This window comes from Vidua chalybeata, chromosome 1, assembly GCF_026979565.1.
Source record: "Vidua chalybeata isolate OUT-0048 chromosome 1, bVidCha1 merged haplotype, whole genome shotgun sequence".
Lineage (NCBI taxonomy): Eukaryota > Metazoa > Chordata > Aves > Passeriformes > Viduidae > Vidua > Vidua chalybeata.
In genome coordinates, this window is record NC_071530.1 from 118,501,637 (window position 1) to 118,524,462 (window position 22,826).

The following is a 22,826-nucleotide window of genomic DNA, read 5'->3' on the forward strand; positions in this document are numbered from 1 at the left end:
GTATTATTACTAAAGGACATAGAGGTTGTTTTTATTCCTGAGAAATCAGGTGTGTGAAGAGCACTATGCTTTCTTTCCCCTCTCTTTTTTTTTTTTTTTTAATTCAGAATACCTTTTGAAATTAAAAATAGACAAATGCAGAAAGCTCTTATTTCTACCATTAGAGACCTCTTTCTATGTGGTCTCCAGTGACATCTTTATGATTTATTTAATAATGAAGTGGAAAGGGGTGAAGGAAAAAGACATTTTGGTCTCAGACTCTATTTGCATAAAAATGTTTTTATTCTCCATGCATAGTGAAGTGGCTGGTTAGACAGTTTGTGTGTCTTTATTTTTCATATGAAAGATCAGGTCACTGCCCTTGTTCCATTGTGTGATTAGCCCCAAAAGTCAAATAACAAAATTACTTTGAATAACTGTATAATATTTATAATAATAATATAAATCTGCATGACTGTCATCATAAGACCAGCATATCATTTATTTTCAGGCTCTTTTAATAGAATGCACCAACAGGGTTTTCATTGTTTTTCAGCAGCAAAAAGAGATCAGTTCCCCTATTAATTCCCAACATTTACTTTATTTAAGGGTCATTTCACTCTAAGAAACTGTATTGATGCATCTATAAATTTCCTTCAGAGTGTGGGAGGGTGTAGCAGCAGGGATAAGGCAACAGGAATCACAGCCCACAGGTGTGCAGATTGCTTGGTGTAAGAAGGGCCGAAAGAAGATTATTCAGCTTGAACAAAATAGATAACTCTGCATCAGAGAGCTTCATCCTTCTTCAGGGAGTGCCTAAGTCAGCAGTGTGGTCACCACGGGCTGCTTCTGCCTCTGACAGAGAATGAGAGGCATCTCCAGTAAGAGCAAGTTCAGCAGCAGCTGCTGCTTCTCACTTGGCACCTCTTCCACCTGCCTGCTGAGTGTGAGGTGACATTGCTCCCAGCCCAGCTGCCTCTGTTCAGTGTCTAAAGCTGGGGAGATCTGAGCCTCTGGAGATGACAACCAGCAGCAAATGATCACAACACAGGGAGTGGGAATAGCATCAATGAACTGCCTTGCCAGCGTGGGGAGGGGTGTATTAGTGGCAAGCAGACATTAGCAAGCAGCCCTTTCCAGTGCATGGGAGAAAGAGATCCTGGAGTCCCACTACCTTCCCTAATCTTTTGTCGGCAACATCTCTCCTGCAGTGAAACCATATACATGTATGAGCATTTATGAAAGTCTTGGTTTGTCTGTGTCTGTGGTTACCCAGTTTATTTCACCTAAGATGAAGAACTGGACCCTGCATCCTGTAGCTCAAGTTCCCTATAAGAAAAGTGTCTGTCTGTGGCTCCAAAGGACTCCAGCATATACATTTAATCTGAAATGAAATACAAATTAATCATCCGCATCCCTGATCTAATTTCCCTTTGCAGACAGCAAGTATAGTGCTTTAATTCCATGAGGATATAAAATATAATCAGGACTGAACTGTTTGGGAGCAGAAATGGATTGGCCTATGCTAATCTTGTTTCATTAGTTTTAAAATTTTCTATTACTTGCTTGCAACCTTATGCCATCTCCCAGAATTACCATAAGGACAGTCTTCTCTGTATTCATGTACTGTAGTTCTCTTTGCCCCGCTGCTGAATACTTCAATTTCAGCTGGTGATCCTTCATTTTTTTTCCCACAAGACAGCTTTAAATCACATCAGAGAGGTCAGTATTTAGCTAAGTTTCAGCTGATTGGTTGTCATGTCAATATGCAGACAATATGGACAAAATAAGATCATTGAAAACCAAAATAAGGCCAAGAGATTGCACTGTGCTCCCTACTTTTCCATCAGGGTATAGAAGACATGGTCCCACATTTTAGCTCAGCGTTGCTCTGGAATGTTTGCACAAGCGTGGCAGCAGAACACAAATAAGAAATGTTCTCTTCACCAAATCGGAAACTCAGTTTTGCCAATCTGCTCAGGTAAGGAAGACAAGCACCCAGTTCCAGTCAGCTGTTCCAAGAGGGATTTCTTGCTCAAGAGAAGGCAGTCTTGTGAGGCTGCATCTTGCAGGAATGGTGCTAAGAAAGGGTTTCCATTCCCTCTGGCCCACCCGACACAGCCTTCCCACAGTTTCCCCCAGAGCAGAAGACAAAGTTTGTTAGCTCTCTTCCAAGACACCAGCTGCTGCTCCAAAGGCTCTCTGCACTCTGCAACAAGTGTGTTTAGTGCCAATGAAAGATCCAGGAATGCAGACAGAAAAAATGAACTTGATATTTGCAATCTAGGTCTTGATATACCTGTATTTTACCTTTCCTTAGGTAGAAAATTGATGGGCTTATTCCTGTACCATTAAAAAATCTGCAAGGTTTAACTGAATGAAAATGAGTCATGTGTCCTCCATGAAACTGAGCTTTTTGTAGGAGACCCTTGAATCAGCTGGTATAGAAGCCCAAATCAAACTCCGTTTCAATCTTCTTCCTAAATATCTCTTAAATTTCACCCTGGGGTGGGAGGGAAGCATTCAGCCTGTACCTGAGCAAACACTAGATGCAAGGAATTCATTTAACAATCAAGAAATTCTGCCTTTGCTTCTCTGTAGTTTGACTCAGTGAGCTGGGACTCTGTGATACCAGCTACATCTGTGGCCATTCAGGCTGATGTTCAATTGGCAGCAAATTTTGCCTGTAAATTTCCATTTTGTTTCTTGACAAATGTGCTTCAGGTGAATTTTTTCCCCCTCATTTTGGCAATACATGCAGAGGAAATCAGCAAAGTCTTCATTGTTCCTCTTTTAACACCTCCCTCTCCCTTAATTTTGAGAATTATCTGGGTGATTCAGAGACAGCAGTGATGAGTCGTGAGGGCAATGCATTAAGACCAGATTTCAGACAACAGTTTCTCATAATTAATATGAGTGGCAAATACTTCACCTGAAGTTTTCCCTCAAATAGTCTGCTCTGCTGTTTGTCTGGTGAGTCATAGATACCATCTGATTTATGGATAGTTCATTTCAGTCTATTACTAGTAAAAGGATCTCCACAATGACAGTTTGGACAAATTTACTTTCCCTGATGAAATTAATACAAAGGCGGGCTCACCTAGACATTTTCTTTCTGAGACTAGCTCATTTAAATACTGAATTCTACCTCCATTCAGCCTCCTCCTCCAAGCATCACTCATTCTGCTCATTGTTAAGGAGTTTGGAAAGGAAAATAGAATGTAAACAAAAAATATTTCTTAATCACAGATGAACTGTTGCTGGTTTACATCACACTGTGGTAGATGTATATCACAACTACACAAACCATCTGCTTTTGGAATATTTGGTTAGTTGTCTTACTGCCTTGAGACAGCCCAGGCTTTCAGTGCAGCCATTCACTCACCTCTGGAAAGCAGCACTGGTAGTCCTGTAAGCATTAGAGATGGATCAACATTTAAATGCCAGCCTATCTGATTGAAAATCCCAGTGGTGGTAGTTAGTTAACTGGGCCTGAGCCCCTATGTTTGGGTAGGGTATCATTCCACTTGCAGGGTTTCCAGGCTTGTGAGCAGGCAAGGGGCTGGACTGCAGCACCCTGCAGTGCCCACCTACTGTGCATTTAAAATGGAGATAAAGACCAGGGGGCTGCATGTGCAGCCAACATTAAATGGAAAATAGGGAGACAGACATATCAAACAGTGATGATTCAGTCTTGCATCTCTTTTCAGGTGATATATATTCCTGGCATCTTTGCAATAATCCTCAGGTCATTAAGTAAGAGACCAATGACTAATTAAAAAACCCTGTTATCCCTGGCTGGCAGCCAAGAGGTGTTGCGATGTTCAAACCATGCTACAGATGTCAAACAGAGACATCATGCCTTTGACTGAGCAGAGAATGAGGATCTCACAGTCCTGGAGGATAAGTGATCTGAATTTCTTACTGCTCTTTTTAATTTAGAGAGCACCCTAGAAAAATCTGCCTATCTCAGCCACTGAAGGTGGTGATCGAAATACAGATCAGTCACTCAGAGCACTCCTGGCTCAGCACTTCTGTACACAGAAGTGGTTTTTGTTCATGATGAAACACTTGCTGTATGACTTATTCTATTACAAAATGCCTTACTAAGAAAATGTAGCTGTCATTTCCCCCCATTAGTGCTGATGAGCCTCTTCAACATCTGGCAAAATATTTTATTTAAAATACATTCATTTTTATATTTATGCACAAATTCAAAATTTAATTTTATAAAATAAATACATTTCTTTTTAAAGAAAAATTGAGCTGGTGCCTGCCCAGATGCAGGTCAGTTCCAAGTTTGCCTCTGGTGACAGTGACTGCAATCTGTACTCTATACCCTGTCAATACCTGGTCAATAACTGTGACTGAATCCAAACTCCTATGAGCAGAATTTATCACAGCTTCCTTGGACTTCACCTGGGAACAGTGTGAGATGGACAGAAGGAATCTTGATTTAATATCTTGCTCATCACTTGGCTGAGTGCTGTGCAAGCAGGCCAGCATTGCTAACGGGCAAGCAGAGATTACAGTGTGAGATTTGACATGACAGACATCCATCTGGGCAATCACAGTGCTACTCACTGAGCAATTTTGGAGTTTTGGAGCAGAGTCATAGCTTGGATAACAGCATCAGTCACTGTGGTTGCAGTAAGGAGCAAATTCAGGCAACTGAAGACATGGGAAAATGAGCACACAAAGTGGTAGCAGCAGAGGGATGAGGGAAAAAATGTTGTAACTGTGGCCAAGACTTTCTTCTTCTATTATGTGGTGGCTTTAAGGAATAGCAGCAGATTGCTTGAGCTGACAATCTGACTTTTTGTCCTGCACCTCCACTGGTTTTGTCTTTCAGAGAGGCTGTGCTGTGCCCACAGCTCACATACACCACTCTCACCCCCTGCAGGCTTACAAGAGCCCAGGTCAGTCAGTCACTCACAATGTGAGCAGCACAGGATGAGCCTCCAAGCATGGGATGTGTATGTCTACACACCTCAAAGCTATGCTGGCTCTGTTATCTGATCCCACAAATGGAGCTCCAGGGTGAATCACAGCCTGAACTATCACTGTGTCATTCACTGGATTTCCAAAAGTGCCATTTGGAGAGGAAGAAAAAGCTTTGAAATACAAAAGTCCACATTAGTCAAAGGAAAGACTGCCTGACAGAGACGGATAGGACATTAAACCACTACTACTTTTGCTACTTCTCCCTGAATGCTAATAGCAAAGTTTCTACAGCATAGATTACATTGATTACGTGGAGAAGTTCTTGGAAGGTCTTTACTTCACATTTAACTTGTTAATCTGAAGTCATATCTATTTGTATGACAAAGCAGCAGTAGAAGGAAGAGGGAAGAACTGGAATTCATGAGTAGCTTCCTGGCACTGGTGACCAGCGTGTACTACGTGACCAGCACTTACTCCTGCAGCCTCTCAATGGGTTCCTTCCTTTGCTAGACAGTTCTCCAGCAGGGCTGGAAGTGAGCAGAAATGGTAAAAGGCTGATTGATCAGGAGGTCCCAGAAAATCTTCATTCCGAGAGGAATGAAGAATGGTGTGAATAGATGCAGGACAGACTGTTCTGATCTTGCAGTCTTAATATTCATGTGTTTTTAAGACTCTTCTCTTGGATTTCTTTCATTTTCCTGGCCAGTAGTAGGACTAGGTTTCATGCAAATATGTAGTTAATTACTCTCAATAAAAAGTTGGATCAATGAGGTGCAGCAATGGGTCAAATATTACAAAAGTATGTTATTTCTGCCTTTTCTTCTTTGAGTCATAAAAAAATAGGTGACTTATATAGGGGAACTGTATAAGTGAAAAAAATAGGTGACTTACATAGGGGAACTGTATGTCATTTGTTCCAAGTAATGCTTAGAAGAAAGCTGTTCTCCCACACCATGCTCTAATGCAGTTTCCATCACAGGTTCAAGTGTCTGCACCTCTGTGTCTCATGGGAGATGCATGGAACCTATACCAGAATAAGCCAATTGGGCTGTTTTCCTCTGAAATATATTTTATCACTTTGAGGTCATTATGTAAAAGACTCCACATTAGACATTATCCATATAATGTTAATTGTAATATAGTGATGATCTATTGAAGAAAGGCATTTCCTCCCAATGAACTTTTAAAATTCATTACTGACCACTATTAAGAGAGTGATATGTCTAATTCTGTGTCTGATGGAGCTTGTCTGTGCATATCATTTTGTCTGCTACCCTATGTATTTCTGTGGCAGGTAATTGTAGTAAATATTTTGGAGAATGCTCTGTTGATTCCCACTGATAAAAAAGATCCATGCAAAATAAGCAGCCTCTTAGCTTTAAAACAATATTGTTGTGATATACGTGACAGCTGCCAGGTGTTATGCTGAAGGAGCTAGACTGCATAAAAATATGAAAACAAAATGCTTGAACTAAAGTTTAAACTATTTAAAAATAACCTGTTGTGCTCCCTTTGTTTCCGCTGCCTGGAAGTGTTGAGTGCCAGAAGTGTAACACTTGACATTTGAGGCAGACAAACATAGCCTACAGATTCTGTGATTGCTTTGCAACCAGCTAGCACTTTTTAATCATGCCTGTTCTTGTCAACACTAGGGGTTGTTTCTAAACAAGCCTGCTAAAAATGGGAATTAAATTTAATTTCTAGCTCATTTTTTGAGGCTACAGAAACCCTGGAAGCAAGAAACCTGTATTTTCACTTCTTCTCTCTCCCAAGACCCACACTTTCTAACAAATTCACACCCTTGCTCTCCTGCTGAATAAAGAGGAGGCAGCAAAGGCACTAGGTAGTACATGTGCATCTAAGGGCGTGGATCCATTTTTTCTTCTGGTAGTAAATGTGATTGAGGAGTTTTTTTGCCAAATGATGGCCCTGCCTCTTATTGCTTCCCAGGTGCCACCACTTAGAGGGCATTTGTGCTGAGGCAGCTGTTTGTTGAGCTATGCTGAAATCAAATCATTCAAATGATCCAGGTTTAAAAATATCTTCCTTCACCTCAAAAAAGCCAATAAAAAAAATGATGTTGTTCCAGTGACATTCCCATTCTTAGCACAGCCCTTCAAAGAGCTGCAGCAATGCAAATGGGCAGTGAACCACAGAACCAAAGCAGGAAGAGGTGAATGGGGACCCAAGGGGCAGAACCTGCTTTGGGTAGTATTGTTGCTCCAGAAAACATTCATATAGATTGTAACCAACCACCTCATCCATCTACATTAAAGTAGATTAAGAAGCCATTCAGCTCTTCACCTTTCCTTCCCACTTCCTAAATTTAAGAGTTTGTGATCTTGTAAAATAATACTACAGTCAAAGATCTGAATTCCTGTCAAGGAGTGTTTTGATATCCTGAAATACTTGGCTGGAATCTTTCTTGTATAATTGTTTAAAAGCCAGATGTAGTCTAACCCAGTCACCCAGAGTGTCTGTAGAGCCAGTAGAGTGAAACAGGTACCTCCAGAGAGCAATCCACTTCTTCGAAGATGGGACAAATAAGCTCCTGGTTATGCCTTTCTCTGATCACTGCCATTAGAGGGGATGACCAGAGTTTGCTTGAGTGGGTATCTTGTTTCTGGATGACTAAAGTTTGTCAATACAGATCCCAGCCTTTGTACCTAAAGGTACCTTTGTACCTTAGTGCTGGTAAAGCAGAAATCAATTTGTAGACTTCATTGTATTTCAAATATATAAAAGGCCTACTCTACATATTTTCCCCCAGCATAAATAGGGTAACTACTGGGACCTAATAAGTGAAAATGTTATGGCAAACCATCCCACTGACCACTTTCCTCATCTCCACATCCTTTTACAAGAACCTTATACAGATGTAAGTAGAGCCCTGCTTAAGGAAGCAAATACTGAAAGATGCTGAATATTTGCAACTTTGAAACGACTCATCAGGCTCAACTCTGAGATCCTTATACTGTTTATTCATGCAAATTCTAGTGTGCCAGATGCTGAGGAGTGCTGAATGGCTGCTCAGTGGGAGTTATGGTTACTCAGCACCTCCATAGAATTGGCATGTAAACTCCAGCCTGGAGTTTGCTTATGGGAAAAACAAAACCAACCATCAGTCATGCATGGTGTACTTCTCTCCCTGCTTCATGAGCTGGCCTGGTGAAAATTCCTGGTGCTTATTGAAAGCAGCATCTGATGTCACTCGACACCACAAGGGAAAACATAAATCAAAGTGTAAGTATTCAGCACTCTCTCAGCATTAATGTAATCTGAGGTAAACACTTTAGTTATTCCTTATTACTTTTAGGGACCCAAAGGGTTGGGACTTGTTATTCTAGGTAATGTGAAAAACAAGTCCTACCCATGAGATCTCCCAGGCAAAGACAAAGCTCAGGTAGAAGCTTGACAAGTTACCTAATAGGAATGGACAGACACAATGAAGTGTTGAATCTGGACTGTCTTAAAAGCATGTGGCAAGGGTTGTGCCATGCTCAGCACTGAGCTTTCCTCTGGGAGCAGAGTAGGGTTGCAGTAACAGGGAGAGCAAGATAATCCGGCATGAGACTACAAGGACCTACAAAGCAGTCAAATGCCTTAATCCAAATGACCTGCTTCTGCATTCTGTCTTTCACAATCACAGGCTGGTTCAAAACGGGTCTTCTTCTGTAAAATCTACAGCTGAAATCTTTGTCTTGGACAATTCCAGAACACTGTATAACTCTGAGTTGTGTGGGTTGCTGTTGGAAGGGAAGAATGGACTTAATAACACAGACAAAGTTGCTGCTGGCACCTTTCGATGGTTTCTTGTCTTACACGAAGAGAGCACACCTCAGTCATGGTGTGATTCAGAGACAAACACTGAAGTGTCACAGGTGTGAAAACACAAGCCTAAAAGCCAAGTAATGGCCCTCCTGTCAGTTTTGTGCTTGCTTCACTCCTGGCGGGGCGTGATGGAAAATGATTGGTTTTGGAAAGGCACATCCAGGTATTGCAGACTAGCAGCCTGCTGAGCGCAGCAAGGTGCAGGGAGCAAGTGCTTCATCCAGCCAAACCCAGTGGGAATGTGTTGGAGCTCCAGCATTGTTTTGCTGACACAGGAAGATGTCATCACAGCAAAATATGAAGGAGTTAACACATTATGAAATACAGTTTTGGCAGTGATGCAGACAAAGATTGTCTTGCTTGAAATGTAGTACCAGCAGTGCTGGTTAACAGGGTAATGCAGTCAGCTTGCCAGTCTAAATCATTGCATTGTGTTTTCTTTCTTCTTATATATTGGGTCCAAATCCTATGAAACCCTTAGCATAACTTTAAACTCGTAGATAGTTCTTTGCTTCAAAGTTATTCTTGATTTAATGTAAATTTTTGGATAGTGGCTGGTTAGAATAGCGGGTGAAACTGCTAAAGGAAGCCATCCTTGCATAGGAAGAGAAATGGCAAGGTACCAGTGTGGATTAAAATTAAAAAAAAAAAAAAAAAAGCAGGAATTGTGTTTTAAACCTCTTGCCAGTCCTATTCCTTTAAAGGGTGAGAAGTGAGGACCATGCCTGCTCACACACACTGCTGAGGGCTTGATGCACAAAATTGTACAACCAGTTTCAAAATTATTCTTAGCTAGTCCAGGCACTCTGACTGCCCTTCCAAAAACAGAGGCAAAATTTTCAGCATCACAAAAGACTAATAAACCACCTGCATCTACCAAGATGAAGAGAGCATCAAATGCCTTATAACTCAGAGAGTCTAGCCATGTATTTACTGTAATCAGGTTGAAAGATTTGCAATCAGAACTTTCCAGGGCTGAGAGGCAGATCTTCTATAATCAGGCCTCAGTTAGTTACCTGCCTTTCAGCTGAAGATCTGGCCCCTTGGGCCCAATTCTTTACCATACTTTTGCATGAGCCTGAGAGTCAGCCCTTCTCACCAGCATTGCTGGAAATGGGCTTTTGCATTCAAGTAAACAGCTGTTTCTCCCATGTTTTCACCATGCTTGTGGCCTCCATAAAATACATTAAAAAGTTAACAAGCACAAGCTATTTTCATCTGTGAGATCCCTGTTTGGGTTTTGCAGTAAGTAGCAATGAGTGCCTTGCTTTGAAAATATGAATCTAAGTCAAAGATTGGTCCACATTTCAAATAGCAAAGCAGTTTCTCAGATAATATTTCATTGAAATTAATAGAGCTGTTTCCATTTAGAGCAATCAAGGATATTGGTTAAAATGGCACTGTGAACTCTAATTAGACATAAACAAAGGAATGGGGATCTGTTTCTTTTCATACCTTCATGCTGTCTTGTTTGTTGGTGACACTTAAATAGCTAGTAACTGGAATGAAGCCCAATAGCTAATTTATACTTACCACTACTTCTAACTTATTCTTGTACACTTTAACAGTAAGCACTTACAAAAATGCTTGGTAAAATCATCCATCCCATGCTTCAGTTCCTCAAAAGCATCCCTGCTTCAATACTTGTTGCTGGATGTATCTTAAGCAACACTGCTTAAGTAACTTTCTGGTTTAGGACAATTCTGTAAATGACTGAGATGTTGGAATTCAGAGGATACTACTTTGTCATTTGACCTCTATTGAGTAGTATGTTGACATCAAATAGTTCACCTGAGATCGTGCTGAGGTTTCCAAAGTAAACTAAAACCCTGCACAAAGAAGACTGGCAGTGTGGCTGGTTTAATTTTAGGAATGTGCAATAACATATGTGTGCATCTAGGAATACAAAGGGAAAAAAAAATCCTGTATCTTGCAAGTTAAATTGCACTTTTAATGATGAAGACACAAGGCTTTCCTTAGCTAGCAAATCACCCATTTTTATATATTTTATCTTTAATAGGATTTCTGAACCTGTCACAAAGCAGTCTTCATCCTTTGCCAAAGGGATCTGGAACTAGTAAAATATTTCCGCTTATTACACTGGTGTGTTAAACATTCAACTAATTTTAGAAATACATTTTATTAGCAGCTACAGTATACATGTCCAGGTTCCTTCTCCTACTGTAAGTGTAGGATACCTATACAAAAAAGAGAGGCATATAAACTGAAGTTTATATGTCTGTATTACTTATTTCCAGTTCCTCATCTGAGTTAAATTGAAGTGAAATAAATATTAGAAGATTTAAAAGAAAAAAAAAAAAAAAAAAAAGAAAACACTTCCAAGGCAGATTTCATAACAGAAGAACAAGTATAATTTTGAGTGGCAATGCACTGGCAATAACATTTGGCTCTGGTTCACATCAATCTGGAGGCCCAGCTACACAAGCCAAGCTGGCTCAGGATCACTTCTGAACAGGCATTTATCACCTTCAGTGCAATAATATTCCAGAGGTCCAAATCAGGACTAAGCCCTTTGCATAGATGCGACACGCTCACCCAGCATAATCCTTCCTCAGACACTGGTCATGGCAAAAGTCCCTCTGACTTCTTTGATGTTAGAAGTCTTAGCTTCCCAAATTTCCATGCTCCCTGCCTTTTTCCTTCTTTCCCACTTCATTCTGTTTCTCTGCATGTTGTGAAGTCTTACGGATTTTAAAGAAATTCATATTTTCTTCTTCCATTTATCAACCTTTCCTTCCTTTGCAGACTGGTTCTGAGCCATACACTCAAGGACAAGTGGAGGAAGCTCCCATGAGCAGTGAGAGGGCTGACGAGCCGGCTCGTCATGTCTTCTCCTTCTCGTGGTTGAACTCACTGAATGAATGATGACTCACTCTGGCTGGCTTCTGGTGTGCTTCTCCTCGGAAGGACCGTGAGCGCAGGCAGCCTGGCTGCAGTCAGCAAAGAAACTGGCCTGGGAAGGGGCATCCGAGCAGGTTTCATTCTGAGGAACTCAGCTGACCTCCACATCATACCCTTGAATTGACAGACCTGAGAGGGAGGGGAGCATGGGGACAGATTACTGTATGTATTGTAGTTAGAGTGTTTTCCAATAATTTCTTGCTTCCAAGGGGGAAGAAGCATCACTACAGCTTTAGGCTGAGCACTGCTAGTGTTTTGTAACTCGCTTGATGGCACGTCCCCATGTAGGTGTAAACACTTCACCAATGTTCTTAGCTAAAATGCTGGTATGATATTCTCTAGTAGCATCCTTTGCCAAAACAGTGTTTCTCCTCAGTATCCTCCTGTGTCCCCACTTGTCAGTGCTGGTGACTTCAGTGACACTATCATGTCCTTGGCAGCCCCAAGTCGGGGTTGTGTCTAACAGTACTAGTGCCTCCCAGGCTGCGGAGGCTGAACACGGGAGGGAAGAAGGAAGCTGCCATTTCTTCCTTTTCACTTGCTCTTCCTACTAAACCACAACAGATGACGCTTGCAGAAACACATTATTTGTAAGGAAGATTCCTAGTGGCAGGAGTGAGGAAGAGACACTTACCAAAAGCACTGGCCAAGACCCCCACACAGCTCTGAGTATGTGGGGCAGTTGCTGAAGTGCTGCCCAGTCTTTCCAGCCATAACCTGTGTCCATGTCTTCTCTGCCATTGGTGTGTGTACAAAAGGGGACATTTTCTTGTATTAAACCAGGGTGCAATAAGGTGGTCACAGGTATTCACTCAAGGTTTAATTTGAAGCCCCTGTGCTGTGCTGTAGAAAAGGCAGATGCTGACTGTCCTATTCCATGTGCATTGTAGATGTTGAGCCATCAAATGAAATCAAATTTGTGTCTTAAAAAGAGGCTCTACAAGTTGTACTGAAGGCATCATTCTCTAGTTTTTGTCACTGGGAGTAGGGTGTCAACACTCAGCAGTGTTTAAGAGAATGGCAGGCTGCCGGGAGTGCTTGGTGCCATAGGGGACCAGGTGTCAAGCTCTGCAGTAGGGTTACATGTGGATCTTTCCCAAATCCCCGAGCCAGGCCCTCCCTGCGCTGTTTTGGCGGAGGCTTGTTTGGGGCCATAAGGCTGTACTGTGCCCCAGCAGGACTGGTGAGTGCAGTCTGGCAGTGCAGACTGGTTAGCAGGCTGTGTGGGGTCAGCCCCTGTCCTGGACACCCGTTGCTACCGGCCCTCGTTGGTATCTGTTTTCCCTGGAGAACGTTCCCTGGAAAACTCTCCTGCAAGAGTTTTGGAGAATGCACAGGCGAGCTCCGTGCAAAGCTTTGGAACTCGCACAGCCCAGAACGAGCGCCGCCCAGCACCGCCACCGCATCGCCTCCGGCTGCTGGAGCAGCTTTTCCCTGGGATTTGGTTCGGGGTGAAGGATTTACTTACTATTTTCTCACAGTCGTCCTGGAGATTTCCCCCAGCTCCTCCTGGGAAGTTTCTCCACACCCACTGCAGCCTCCCTAGAAGTCCCTGGGAGGGATCCCGCTTGGGCACGGCCGACGGGACGGGGGAAGCCGAAGCAGGGAGGAACCTGCCCTTTTGTGGTGCGAGGAGGATGCGAAAACGCAAAAGAGATGCGGGAGCGCCTCACTGCTTTCCCGTCGCTGCTCTTCGGCGGGAGGAGGCTGCCCGATCCCGGCCTCCCCCCGAGGAAGGAGCCTCCTCGGGGGGCTGCAGAGGTGGGATTCGGCCGCTCTGGGGGGCACCGATTTGCCCTCGACACCCCCTTCCCGGGAGCAGCCTGCGCCGAGGGCGGCGGCGGGGGCAGCCCCCGTCCGGGGCCGGCGGCGTCGTGGCGCGCCTGCGGGAGAGCCCGCGGAGACGGGGCTCCCCGGGGCGGGGGGAAAACATCTCCGGGGGAGATCCAGGGCTCCCCGCGGCTCTGGGTGTCCACGGCCGCGGGTGTCCCCCCGCCCCGGTGAACCTGAGGGAGGCGGAGCAGCCCTCAGGCGTCTAGGCAAGAAAGTCTATCAAGGCATCTTTACTTTGCAGCTTTTATTAAAAATATAAATATTAAACATTCTCTTACACAACCAAATCGACCGAGCGCTGAAAAGATGTTTTATTGTGAAAATGTTTACAGGAAAAAAAAAGTGGATTTAAAGTAGCTTACAGAGATTCCCCCTCCCACCTCCCTGCCCCCAACAGAAAAGTTTTCTGTCTTCTTGGCACCATTTCTTCCAATGCTCACACATCCCTACGTAGCGATGGCACTAGAATAACTGGGAAATGGAGAAATAAATAAAGGTAAGGGAGGTTACAAACGACACTCGTGTTTCTGCACTTGGTACACGGTTGTGCATGCTAGTCAAGGGACAGAGGCTGTTCGGAGTACGCCCTTCTAGGTTTAAAGCTATATAAAAATAAAGAGATGACATCAGAGCAGCACTATGGTACATCGGACGGTGTAATTATTCTTGTGCTAACTGCGGAATCTCTTTGGCAAGGCGGGGCGGGGCCGTTTCACTTCCCGATTATCTCCATCAGTTTCCTGTTGCTGTGAGCTTGCTGCGCTAACTGCTCGGCTCGGGCCATCTCCAAGACTTCTCGCAGGAGGTGGAAAGTCAGATCCAGAGAAATAGGGGGCTCCTCGGATCGCTTCTCCCTCTCCACCGCCTCACCCTCGGCTTCGCCGTCCTCTCGGTTCCCCGGCGAGCGCTCGGGCAGCTGCTGCAGCTGTTGAACCGCCGCCCGGAAAAAGTTGCTGGCGGAGGCTTCGGGCTGTAGGTGGCTGGTGCTGCTGGAGGAGGCGGAGAAAGAGCCAACGGGTCTCTTGTGAAGGTTGCCCAGGCGCAGGAAATACTCTTCTCCCATGCGGAGCAGGACGGGCAGAGTTTGCTGCTGCTGCTGCTGCTGTCGCTGCTGCTGCTGGAAGAAATCTGGCTGGTGCAGAGCCCCAGGGGCGGGTGCCGGGCTCTTGCTGAGAGCTCTGCACTCCTGGCAGGGCAGGAGGGCGACCAGCAGGATTCCCGTGGAGACCAGCAGCGGGATCTTCATGATCGGGGCCCAAACCTGCGGGGGCAGACGGGGGACGGGGGTTGGGTTACAAAGCCGAGCCGCAGCGGCGGGGAGGGCAGCGGGCGGCCGGGGAGGGGGCGTCCCCACCGCCGCTGTCCCGGTGCTGAAACGCGCCGCTCCGCGCCCCTCCGTTCCCCGCACAGCACCCCCGGCCGCTTCACCCCGGCCCGTCCAGCCGCGCCGTCGAGGCGGCCGCTCCCCGCAGAACAACCCCGCGGAACAGCCCCGCGGGGCGGCTCCGGGCTGCGCCGGCAGCGGCTCCGGGGGACCAGGCTGGGCTGAGCCCCTGCGGAGCGTTCACGCGTGTTCGCGACCCGTGCCTCTTCACCCACCCGGGGAGAGGGGGAACGTGGGGTGCCTGTGGCTGGGCGGCTCTCCCCACGAGCTGTGCGGTTTAAGCGCCTGTTCCCCACCTCCCCGCTCCCTGTCCGGCCAGGACAGCTCCCCGTGTCCTGCGGGACGCGGCGCTCATTCCCGCTCAGCGCAGGGCAGCGCATCCCCTGCGCGCCCGGGCGCGACCGCGCACCTACCTGGGGCGGCGGAGGCGGCGGTAGGGCAGGGCGGGCGGCGGCGGGACTCGGCGGTGCCCGGCGTCCCTTCCTCTCGCTCTCCCTCGGAGCCGGCTCCTGGCGAACTTGGGATCAGATTTGGTACTAATCAGAGCCGGGGCGCGGGATTTTTATAGCTTAGACCCTCTCCTGGAATCACGCAGAACTTGCCTAATAAGCTGACGCTCTCCCTGACAGCCCGATTGCGTGCCCCGATCTACTGCTGAATAAATCATGGGGGCCCGTCGGAGCGGCGATGGGCCGAGTTTCGCTATCGCAACCCCAAATCTCACGTCCAATTATATCAACAGATATTTATCGCCTCTGCAGTGACGTCAGCCGGGCCGGGGGCCGGGGAGCAGGATGCCCCCCCCACCCCATTGACAAAAATACTTGAATGAGATTTCCTAGCGGGCGCGTACTATGAGAGGTCACTCCGGGGAAACTTTCCACTCACGGGCCGGCCCGCAGGGAGGGACCCGACCCGAGCGGGGCCGGCGCTGCTATCCCGGGCAATCTCCTTCTCCATCTTCTGTCCTTCCCGGCCCCCCGGCCTCCGCCGCCTCCGAGCCCGCCCTACGGGACGACTGTGGCGGGTCGGCGCAGGAGGCTCCGCGGGGCGCGTGTTTTGCGTGGGTCCGGTCTTTGCTCCGCTCCCGGGGTCGGCTCGGGCCGGGGCAGCGCTCGCCCCGCAAAGCGGGCAGGGGCGCAGCCGAGCCCGCGGGGAAGAGGAAGGTGCCACTGCCGGGAGGGACCCGCGGCAGCGCTGGCACCAGAGCTGCCAGGGACCCCGCCGGCGGGAGAGGAGGCGGAAAGGCCGCGGCGGTGGCGGGGAAGGCCGAGACAGCCGCCAGGGCCGCCTGGGAGCATCTGCCGTGGCAGGGAGCGTCGCTCCTTCTGCCCTGCCGCCGATGGCAGCGCCGCCTGCTCGTCCCGGCGCCGGCTCCGCGCTGCCGGCACCCGCTCCCGCGGTCTGGCCCGTGCTTGGCTCCTCTCCATTGCTTCGTACTGTTTGCGTGGAGGCAACAACTGCTCTTTTTTCCCCTTCTCGACTCCACTAGCTGATCTTCCCCACCTCTTCAACGCCATGGCCATGTGCTTTCCCCTGTTCGCCCTCCTCAGCTAAGGCCTTCTCCTCCAGCCTGTCCTAATCCCAAGCGGAGCTTTTTTCGAGGTGTTCTCCCATGACCAGCATATCTTCAGGCTCCAGACCATATTACATCAATGTCTCCACCTGGGTTTCTTGCCCTCTGATCTCTTCAAGAGGAAGTGCTGCCCAACTTTTGGAAATAACTTCTGCCCAAAATCCATTCCATGTGTAATATGTGTTCTTCCGTTTTTGCATCCCATCATCTTTGCCAATGCCTCTCAGTCCTCTTTCTCCACTGCCTCAGTTGAAAGATCAATCATATCCTTCCCTTTAAATTGGAGAACTCTATAGAAAACTTAGTGGTTTTATCTTGCCTAGACAATAAACTCCTGGGGTCACGCACTTGAGTGTCTCCCATCGTAGTGGGGAGTTGGGACAGAACAGGTGGTCACATGCTATTGATGCAAAGTGATGAATCTGAACTCCATTTCCTTAATAAAATAACAAAGTTAAAACCACTTAATGTATGAGGTTGGCCACAGACCAATTCTGAGCATCTCCTTAGGGATGCTCTAAACTTCAATTTTAGTTGTACCTAGCTCCAGCCTCAGATGCACTTTTTGCAAAGTGCCAAAGAATCAGATCTTGTGCATCATGAAGAAACAAATGGAAAAACAAGTACTAGTACCAGAGATTTAGGTCTTCATTACCACTTTTTGCTCAGGCATTCATGAACTGAATTTGGTATTACAGAACAGAATATATTGTGTAGCTAGTCACAGCAGCAGTTATTTGTATGCTTTTAAAGCATGTCAGCATGGCTTTCAGTGAGAACAAGAGGTTCAAAGAAACAGGAGCTAAGTTCAATCAATTGAAGGAAAATGTAAGAGGTACTTACCAAACTCGAGCCCTTTAGATGTGCTCTGGGATGAGTTTTATCACAGTGTCTCCATTTTTAGGTTTAAGATACTGTTTAAAAACACAAAAGCCTCTTAAAATAATGGGATCATAAATGTAAAGAAAGAAGAATTTTTATTAAAATAATATTTTTTTTTGTGTTAGGGGTAAGATCTGGATAAGACAGAGCTGCATTTCTCCAAAAGATTGATGCCAGTGAGAAATGGCACAGGCTATGTTATGTTTTTAATAATTTACAGTATTATTTAGGTCTCTTTAGGCAGACAGTTTTGTCCCTTGAAAAAATCCAGGTATAGCAAGTGCAACATAGAAGCAGGCTGGGGTCCTTAAATTTCCACAAGAGCTGTACAACATGCCAGTTTCTTCTCCTCCATTTTTTTTCCACAGCCCTGGCTCTGAGCATGGTCTGCAGTGGCTCACACAAACTTGTTTCTAAGCCAACATGGTCCTATTACCCCACTTTCCTCATAGATCCTGAGTGATGTGTGAGAGGACTTGCAGCAATGGGAGAACACTGTGAGACAGTTGGATGTCTTGATAATGAGGAATATAAAATATCACAGATACATAAATGAAAAAAAGTACTTCCCTCAGCACTTCAAATGCAGAACTGACTGCCTAGGAATATAAAAGTCCTTTCTCCAGAGTCACTAGTTTCTGACTGAATGTCAGCTGTCACTCCTGAAGGAGATTGCAACAGAAGAAATCTTGGCTTCTCAACAGAGGGATGAAAAAGGAATACAAGGAGGATATCAGGTACATCTGGATTAGAGATTTTTGTTTAGTGTTATAGTTTGAGATTAGCATAGCCTTCATAAGAAAAGTGTTCGTATTTGACTCATTCTGCAAACATCAGGAGTAAACAGAAATTTTAGTGAATCACAAAATACCATTGTCTAGAAATGAAAAGCACTATTGAGGCCCATTTCCTCTCCTCTGACTTGGGTTGAGTGCTCTTGCCCTTTAGCCTTGGTGATCTCAAACTCAGGCACCTACTGAAAAGCAATTACAGCTGCTCTGAGGTAGCTCAGGGAAAGCAAAAGCATGCCCAGAGCATGATGCACCCCACCGCAATAGAGCACCTTCAGGTTTCTGGAGACATTCACCTTGTTCCCTTGTCTATAAAGGGAGTGCAGACAACCATCTTTGCCTGGTCACTGAATTCTTAGACAGCAGTGTGAGGTGAGAAGAATCCCCTCTTCACTGACTGACCACAGCAGAGAGATCACACAGTTCTAAGTATGGTAATACAGAGGGGATGATGTTAAACTGAGGGTATGGCTCTTACCCCAGGTATTTTTGAAGATGTCCAACTACAAACATGGAAGGACACACACCAGATGCAGATCAACTTTCTACCACAGTGCAATATTTCATTGCCACTTTGTCAGAAGGCAGTAAGGATTTTTTTGTATTGGTGAGTTCAGCACATCTCACAGTACCCCTTCATGTGATCCCCATCATCATTCTTGATCCCTGTGATCAGACACACGGTCTTACAGTCTGACTATTTCAGGTGAACTCAGCTCATCTCACCCGCTCTGAGATGCCAGCAATCATGCACTGACACATGTGTACATCACACTTCCATTTCACCTTTTGGTAGTCTTGATACAAAGAAATCTGTATCTGATAGTTATAAATATTATGGATTCTAGGACAACTGAGAGAAAAAGAAAAATAAAATTCAGGGTATCTTACTCTGCTTGAAGGTGATAAGTCACCTTAAGAACAAAACACATTTGCCTATTATTCTGCAGCAGACTGAATTTGCTAGAATAATCATAGAGAACCTCAATTAAAGTGAGTTATAAAAATCAATCAAAATAAATCAATTATATACAAAAAAGTATGTTGCAGATCAGGATGAAGAATGAAACTGATAAGGATTTCAGCTATCTGCCCTTGCTTCTGACCCCAGAAGTCTTCAAAATTCTCTCCTTCACTTTTAATTTCTCTTTCATTTTTCAATCACCTTGCTCTGGGAAGGAAGTCACATGCTCCTGTCACAGAGATTTTCTGTGGTGCACCTCAATCTTACAGCAGAACTCCACCTATAACTTGTACCAGATTTTCCTACAGTCCCATGAGAGAGAGAGTAAAGCACTTTAAATTCCCAAACTTTCCAGTGGGAAAAACAGCACTAGAGGGTGACAAAATTTATCAAGTATCTGTCCAGGAATTGTGTAAGAAGCAGGAGTGAATCTTGCATTATCTGAGACCAAGTTCATTAGCTCAACCAGAGAACTATCTTCATTCATGACTTTATATTCATACTCTTGATCCTAGATGTCTGCTCACAAGACACAATTTTATGGGTTTGGGGGTCTCAGCAGAAGGAAAAATTCCTTAGGAATATCCTCTTGGTTCCACCATGTCTGGGCGGAACACAGCCGTTCCCAGCAGCTCACACATGGGTGGATTTGCAGGGATGGCCTGACCCACAGTTGAGCAGGGGCAGTGTGCACTGCTCAGGAATCCCAAGCATGGACCTACTGCCCCAGCCAGAGCCTTCCCTTTGCCCAAAGCTCTGCCTGTTCAGGGGGATATTCCCACCAGTGAGGGTAACATGGGGAGGAGCTGCTCCCATACCCTCTTGGGCAACACCAAAAAGCACTTCTGGAGGCCTCACAGCATTGCTCTCTTCTTCTGAGCAGGGAAGGGACTTGCAGAAGCTGTGAGAAGCATGCAGGCAGGAAAGTGCTGTGCCTCTCTCCTCCTGACAGCCCTCATCCCGGGAGACAACAGCTGACCTTTATATTTACCTCACAAGACTTGTCAGCTGCTATTCTTGCTCTCAAATAAGGGCTGGAGAAGGCTGCCCAGGCACATGTGTGAGCCCTCTGTGCTGTTAATGATAATGCTGCAGGAACTAATCTCACAGTTATTGGTAGCAACAAGGAAATCCATCAAACAGGCATGTCCCAGGAGCACCAAGCAACTGGTATTCCTGGTTGTCTTGGTGTCAGGGTACATTTGGCCATGAAAGAAATTTTGCTGGTTAGCTGAGTACCCAATTTGTCTGTCTGTCCTTGGTGCGGAGTGAGGCAAGGACAAGGATTTGTGTTTGCATCTGGCACGCATCTGGAACAAGCCACTGGGATAGCCAGGTTCACTTCAGAGTGGCAGAGTGGTACAGACACAATGGACAGCAGGGTATGGCTGCAGTGAGCAAAACAGGGGATGCTAAGCCAGGGGAGGGCAGGCACTGGGCCAAGGGGAAGTAGAGGAAACTAGGGTGGAACTTCAGGGAAGGGCAGGGAGGGAATTCTACAGTGCCTCTCTCCAGGAACATCTCTGTCCCTGGAGGTTAGAGCCCAGAACTGACCCTTAACTTGGGGCTGGGAGGGGAGCACAGAGGGGAGCCCACAATGCTGTAACCATATTATGGATGGCTGTTGGCAGGCTTGCTCCAGGAAGTCTGTGGAAAACTGTCCACAAAAGGCCAGGAGCAGATGAGACCCTGTCTGCCCAGCTAGGTGTCCCTATGGGAAAGACCACTGGGCCAGCGATGGCTTCAGCCTTCAAATGCACCACTGACACCAGGGACCCTGCCTTAATCTTATCATGTGCAGCACCAGGGCTGTCAGCAGCTATTAGTGTCAGCAGCAAGGTTTAGTGCATTTTGCTCTGACATTGTAGCCATGTCACGAGCTTGGGGGAGCCAGGCAGCCAGGGTAATGGATCCAAGCACTACTAGAAAATTCAAGAGAAATATTTGAGCGCAACTGAGCTGTTGTGGCATTTTCCAGTATCCAGGCAGGAGAGATTTGAGCAAACTTCTGGATCTATGTTCTTTTCAATGGCCAACCCACTGTTCTCCTATTGAAGAAAGTGGTAATGGAATAAATGCTGGAGTTTGAATTTTCAGGAAGTGAAGCTCTCATTCAATTGCAAAACATCCACCACGTGTGCTTGTTGTGTGCCAGGATTTCCTCCATAATCATAGAATCACTGAATAGTTTGGCTTGGAAGGGACCTTTTAAAGATCATCTAGTCCAACCCCCTTGCAATAAGCAGGGACACCTTCCACTCTATCAGACCCCACCCACACTGATCTTGAAAGTTTCCAGGGAGTGGGCATCTATCGCCTCTCAGGGCAACCTGTTCCAGTTTTACCACCCTCATCGTAAAAAAATTTTTCCTTGTATCTAAATTAAATCAACCCTCTTTTAATTTAAAACCATTACCCCTTGTCCTATTGCAACAGGCCCTGCTAAAAAGTTTTTCCCCACCTTTCTCATCAGCCCCTGTTAGGTACTGGAAAGTGCCCTAAGGTCTCCCCAGAGCCTTCTCTTCTCCAGGTTCCAAACTCCCTCAGCCTTTCCGAATAAGGAGGGGTGTTCCAGCTCTTTGATCATCTTAGTGGCCCTCCTCTGGACTCACTCCAGCAGGTCCATGTCTTTCCTGTGCTGAGGACCCCAGAGTTGGATGCAGTAATGTAAAACACATTATATATTCACATGTAAGAGTATATACAACATGGGAATGAGATTGAAAAATGAAAACTGACTGGAGGGGAAAAATGATCAGTGAAATTAAAGGACTTCTGTGATACAAAGGGCAACTCCTGCTCCTGGAATCTTGGTATGGCTTCCTTCAACTGTTGCTTTAAAAAAAACCAAACCAAACAAAACAAATAATTTTTCAGGCTTAAAGACATCATCCAGCTATATAATCAGGGCTGAGAATCCCCAAACAAACACCAGAAGAACTGAGAATGAATCTTCTTTTAAAATCTTATGATTCTGAAAACAGTCTCAATATCTGGGGGAAAAGGAGATGAGGGCGGAACAATTTGGAGTACTTGAGAGTACAGCAACTGCATTCTCACTCCTTTCAAGTGAGGAAATATGGGAAGAAATACAAACACACTATCTATCTTGAATGGCTGGGCAACGAGCTATATATAGAACCTGCTCTGTCCTACTTACGTTATGACTAATGCTAAACAATTAGAAATTCAGATGTCTGAAAATTTGAAGTAGCAAACATCTCTAATGCACCATTTGTTGTTCATTAAAAAACAGAAGAATCAAAGTCTCTCTAAGCTCCGAGTAGGCTGCACTTAACAGGTGCATGTTGCTGGAAGTGGAGCCCCATGAGACTAATTGCAAGGGATAATGAACAAGATGAGGCGTTTCTTGGAAAAAAAGATTGTTGTCTTTGTAATGACCATACTCATGCCAGAGACTGCAAATTCTTTAGGGAAGGGACTTTCTTTTTTGTACCATGCCTGCCTGGTGTCTAGCACAGCAGTGCTCTAGTCTGTGACTAGGAATCCTAAGTGCTACTGCAATTCAAGCAGCACATTATAGTAAATAGTAGTATCAAATTAGCTGGGTACATGAAGCTGGTTTTCATCAGCATCTCTGGTATACAGGGATCAACAAACATTTCTCTAAGCCAGAGGCCAATGGTGTTTTATTTGAAAACACTTCATTTTTAGGAGAAGACGATGCTAATACAAAACTACAGTTTACTCTTAGGATTC

The 22,826-nt window shown here is 45.6% G+C and overlaps 2 protein-coding genes across 5 annotated transcripts in view; one reads left to right on the forward strand and one right to left on the reverse strand.

Annotated features, from left to right (window-relative positions):
• Window positions 1-11,800, forward strand: part of TRIM55 (tripartite motif containing 55) — a 34,682-nt gene extending 22,882 nt beyond the window's left edge. For 2 of the 3 annotated variants that reach the window (XM_053949039.1, XM_053949047.1), the window contains one exon: window positions 11,521-11,800. In XM_053949039.1, coding sequence (XP_053805014.1) covers window positions 11,521-11,640 — 120 coding nt within the window. In that variant the 3' untranslated portion in view covers window positions 11,641-11,800. The remainder of the gene's footprint in view (window positions 1-11,520) is intronic. The other variant, XM_053949057.1, reaches the window with a different exon arrangement.
• A 1,956-nt stretch (window positions 11,801-13,756) lies between these two features.
• On the reverse strand, window positions 13,757-15,545 carry CRH (corticotropin releasing hormone). Of its 2 annotated transcripts, none has more exons than XM_053953924.1 (2): window positions 15,307-15,545; window positions 13,757-14,770 (listed from the first exon to the last, which is right to left on the reverse strand). In XM_053953924.1, exon 2 carries the CDS (start codon window positions 14,753-14,755, stop codon window positions 14,222-14,224), a length of 534 nt encoding a protein of 177 aa, XP_053809899.1. In that variant the 5' UTR covers window positions 14,756-14,770; window positions 15,307-15,545; the 3' UTR covers window positions 13,757-14,221. The 2 variants fall into 2 exon arrangements, with proteins under 2 accessions (XP_053809899.1, XP_053809909.1); XM_053953934.1 differs by lacking the exon at window positions 15,307-15,545 and adding an exon at window positions 15,109-15,181.
• Window positions 15,546-22,826: the final 7,281 nt, after the last annotated feature.

What these genes read in the sequence shown, in the direction of transcription:
- CRH (XM_053953924.1), bottom strand. Translation starts at nt 14,755, where the DNA reads ATGAAGATCCCGCTGCTGGTCTCCACGGGAATCCTGCTGGTCGCCCTC.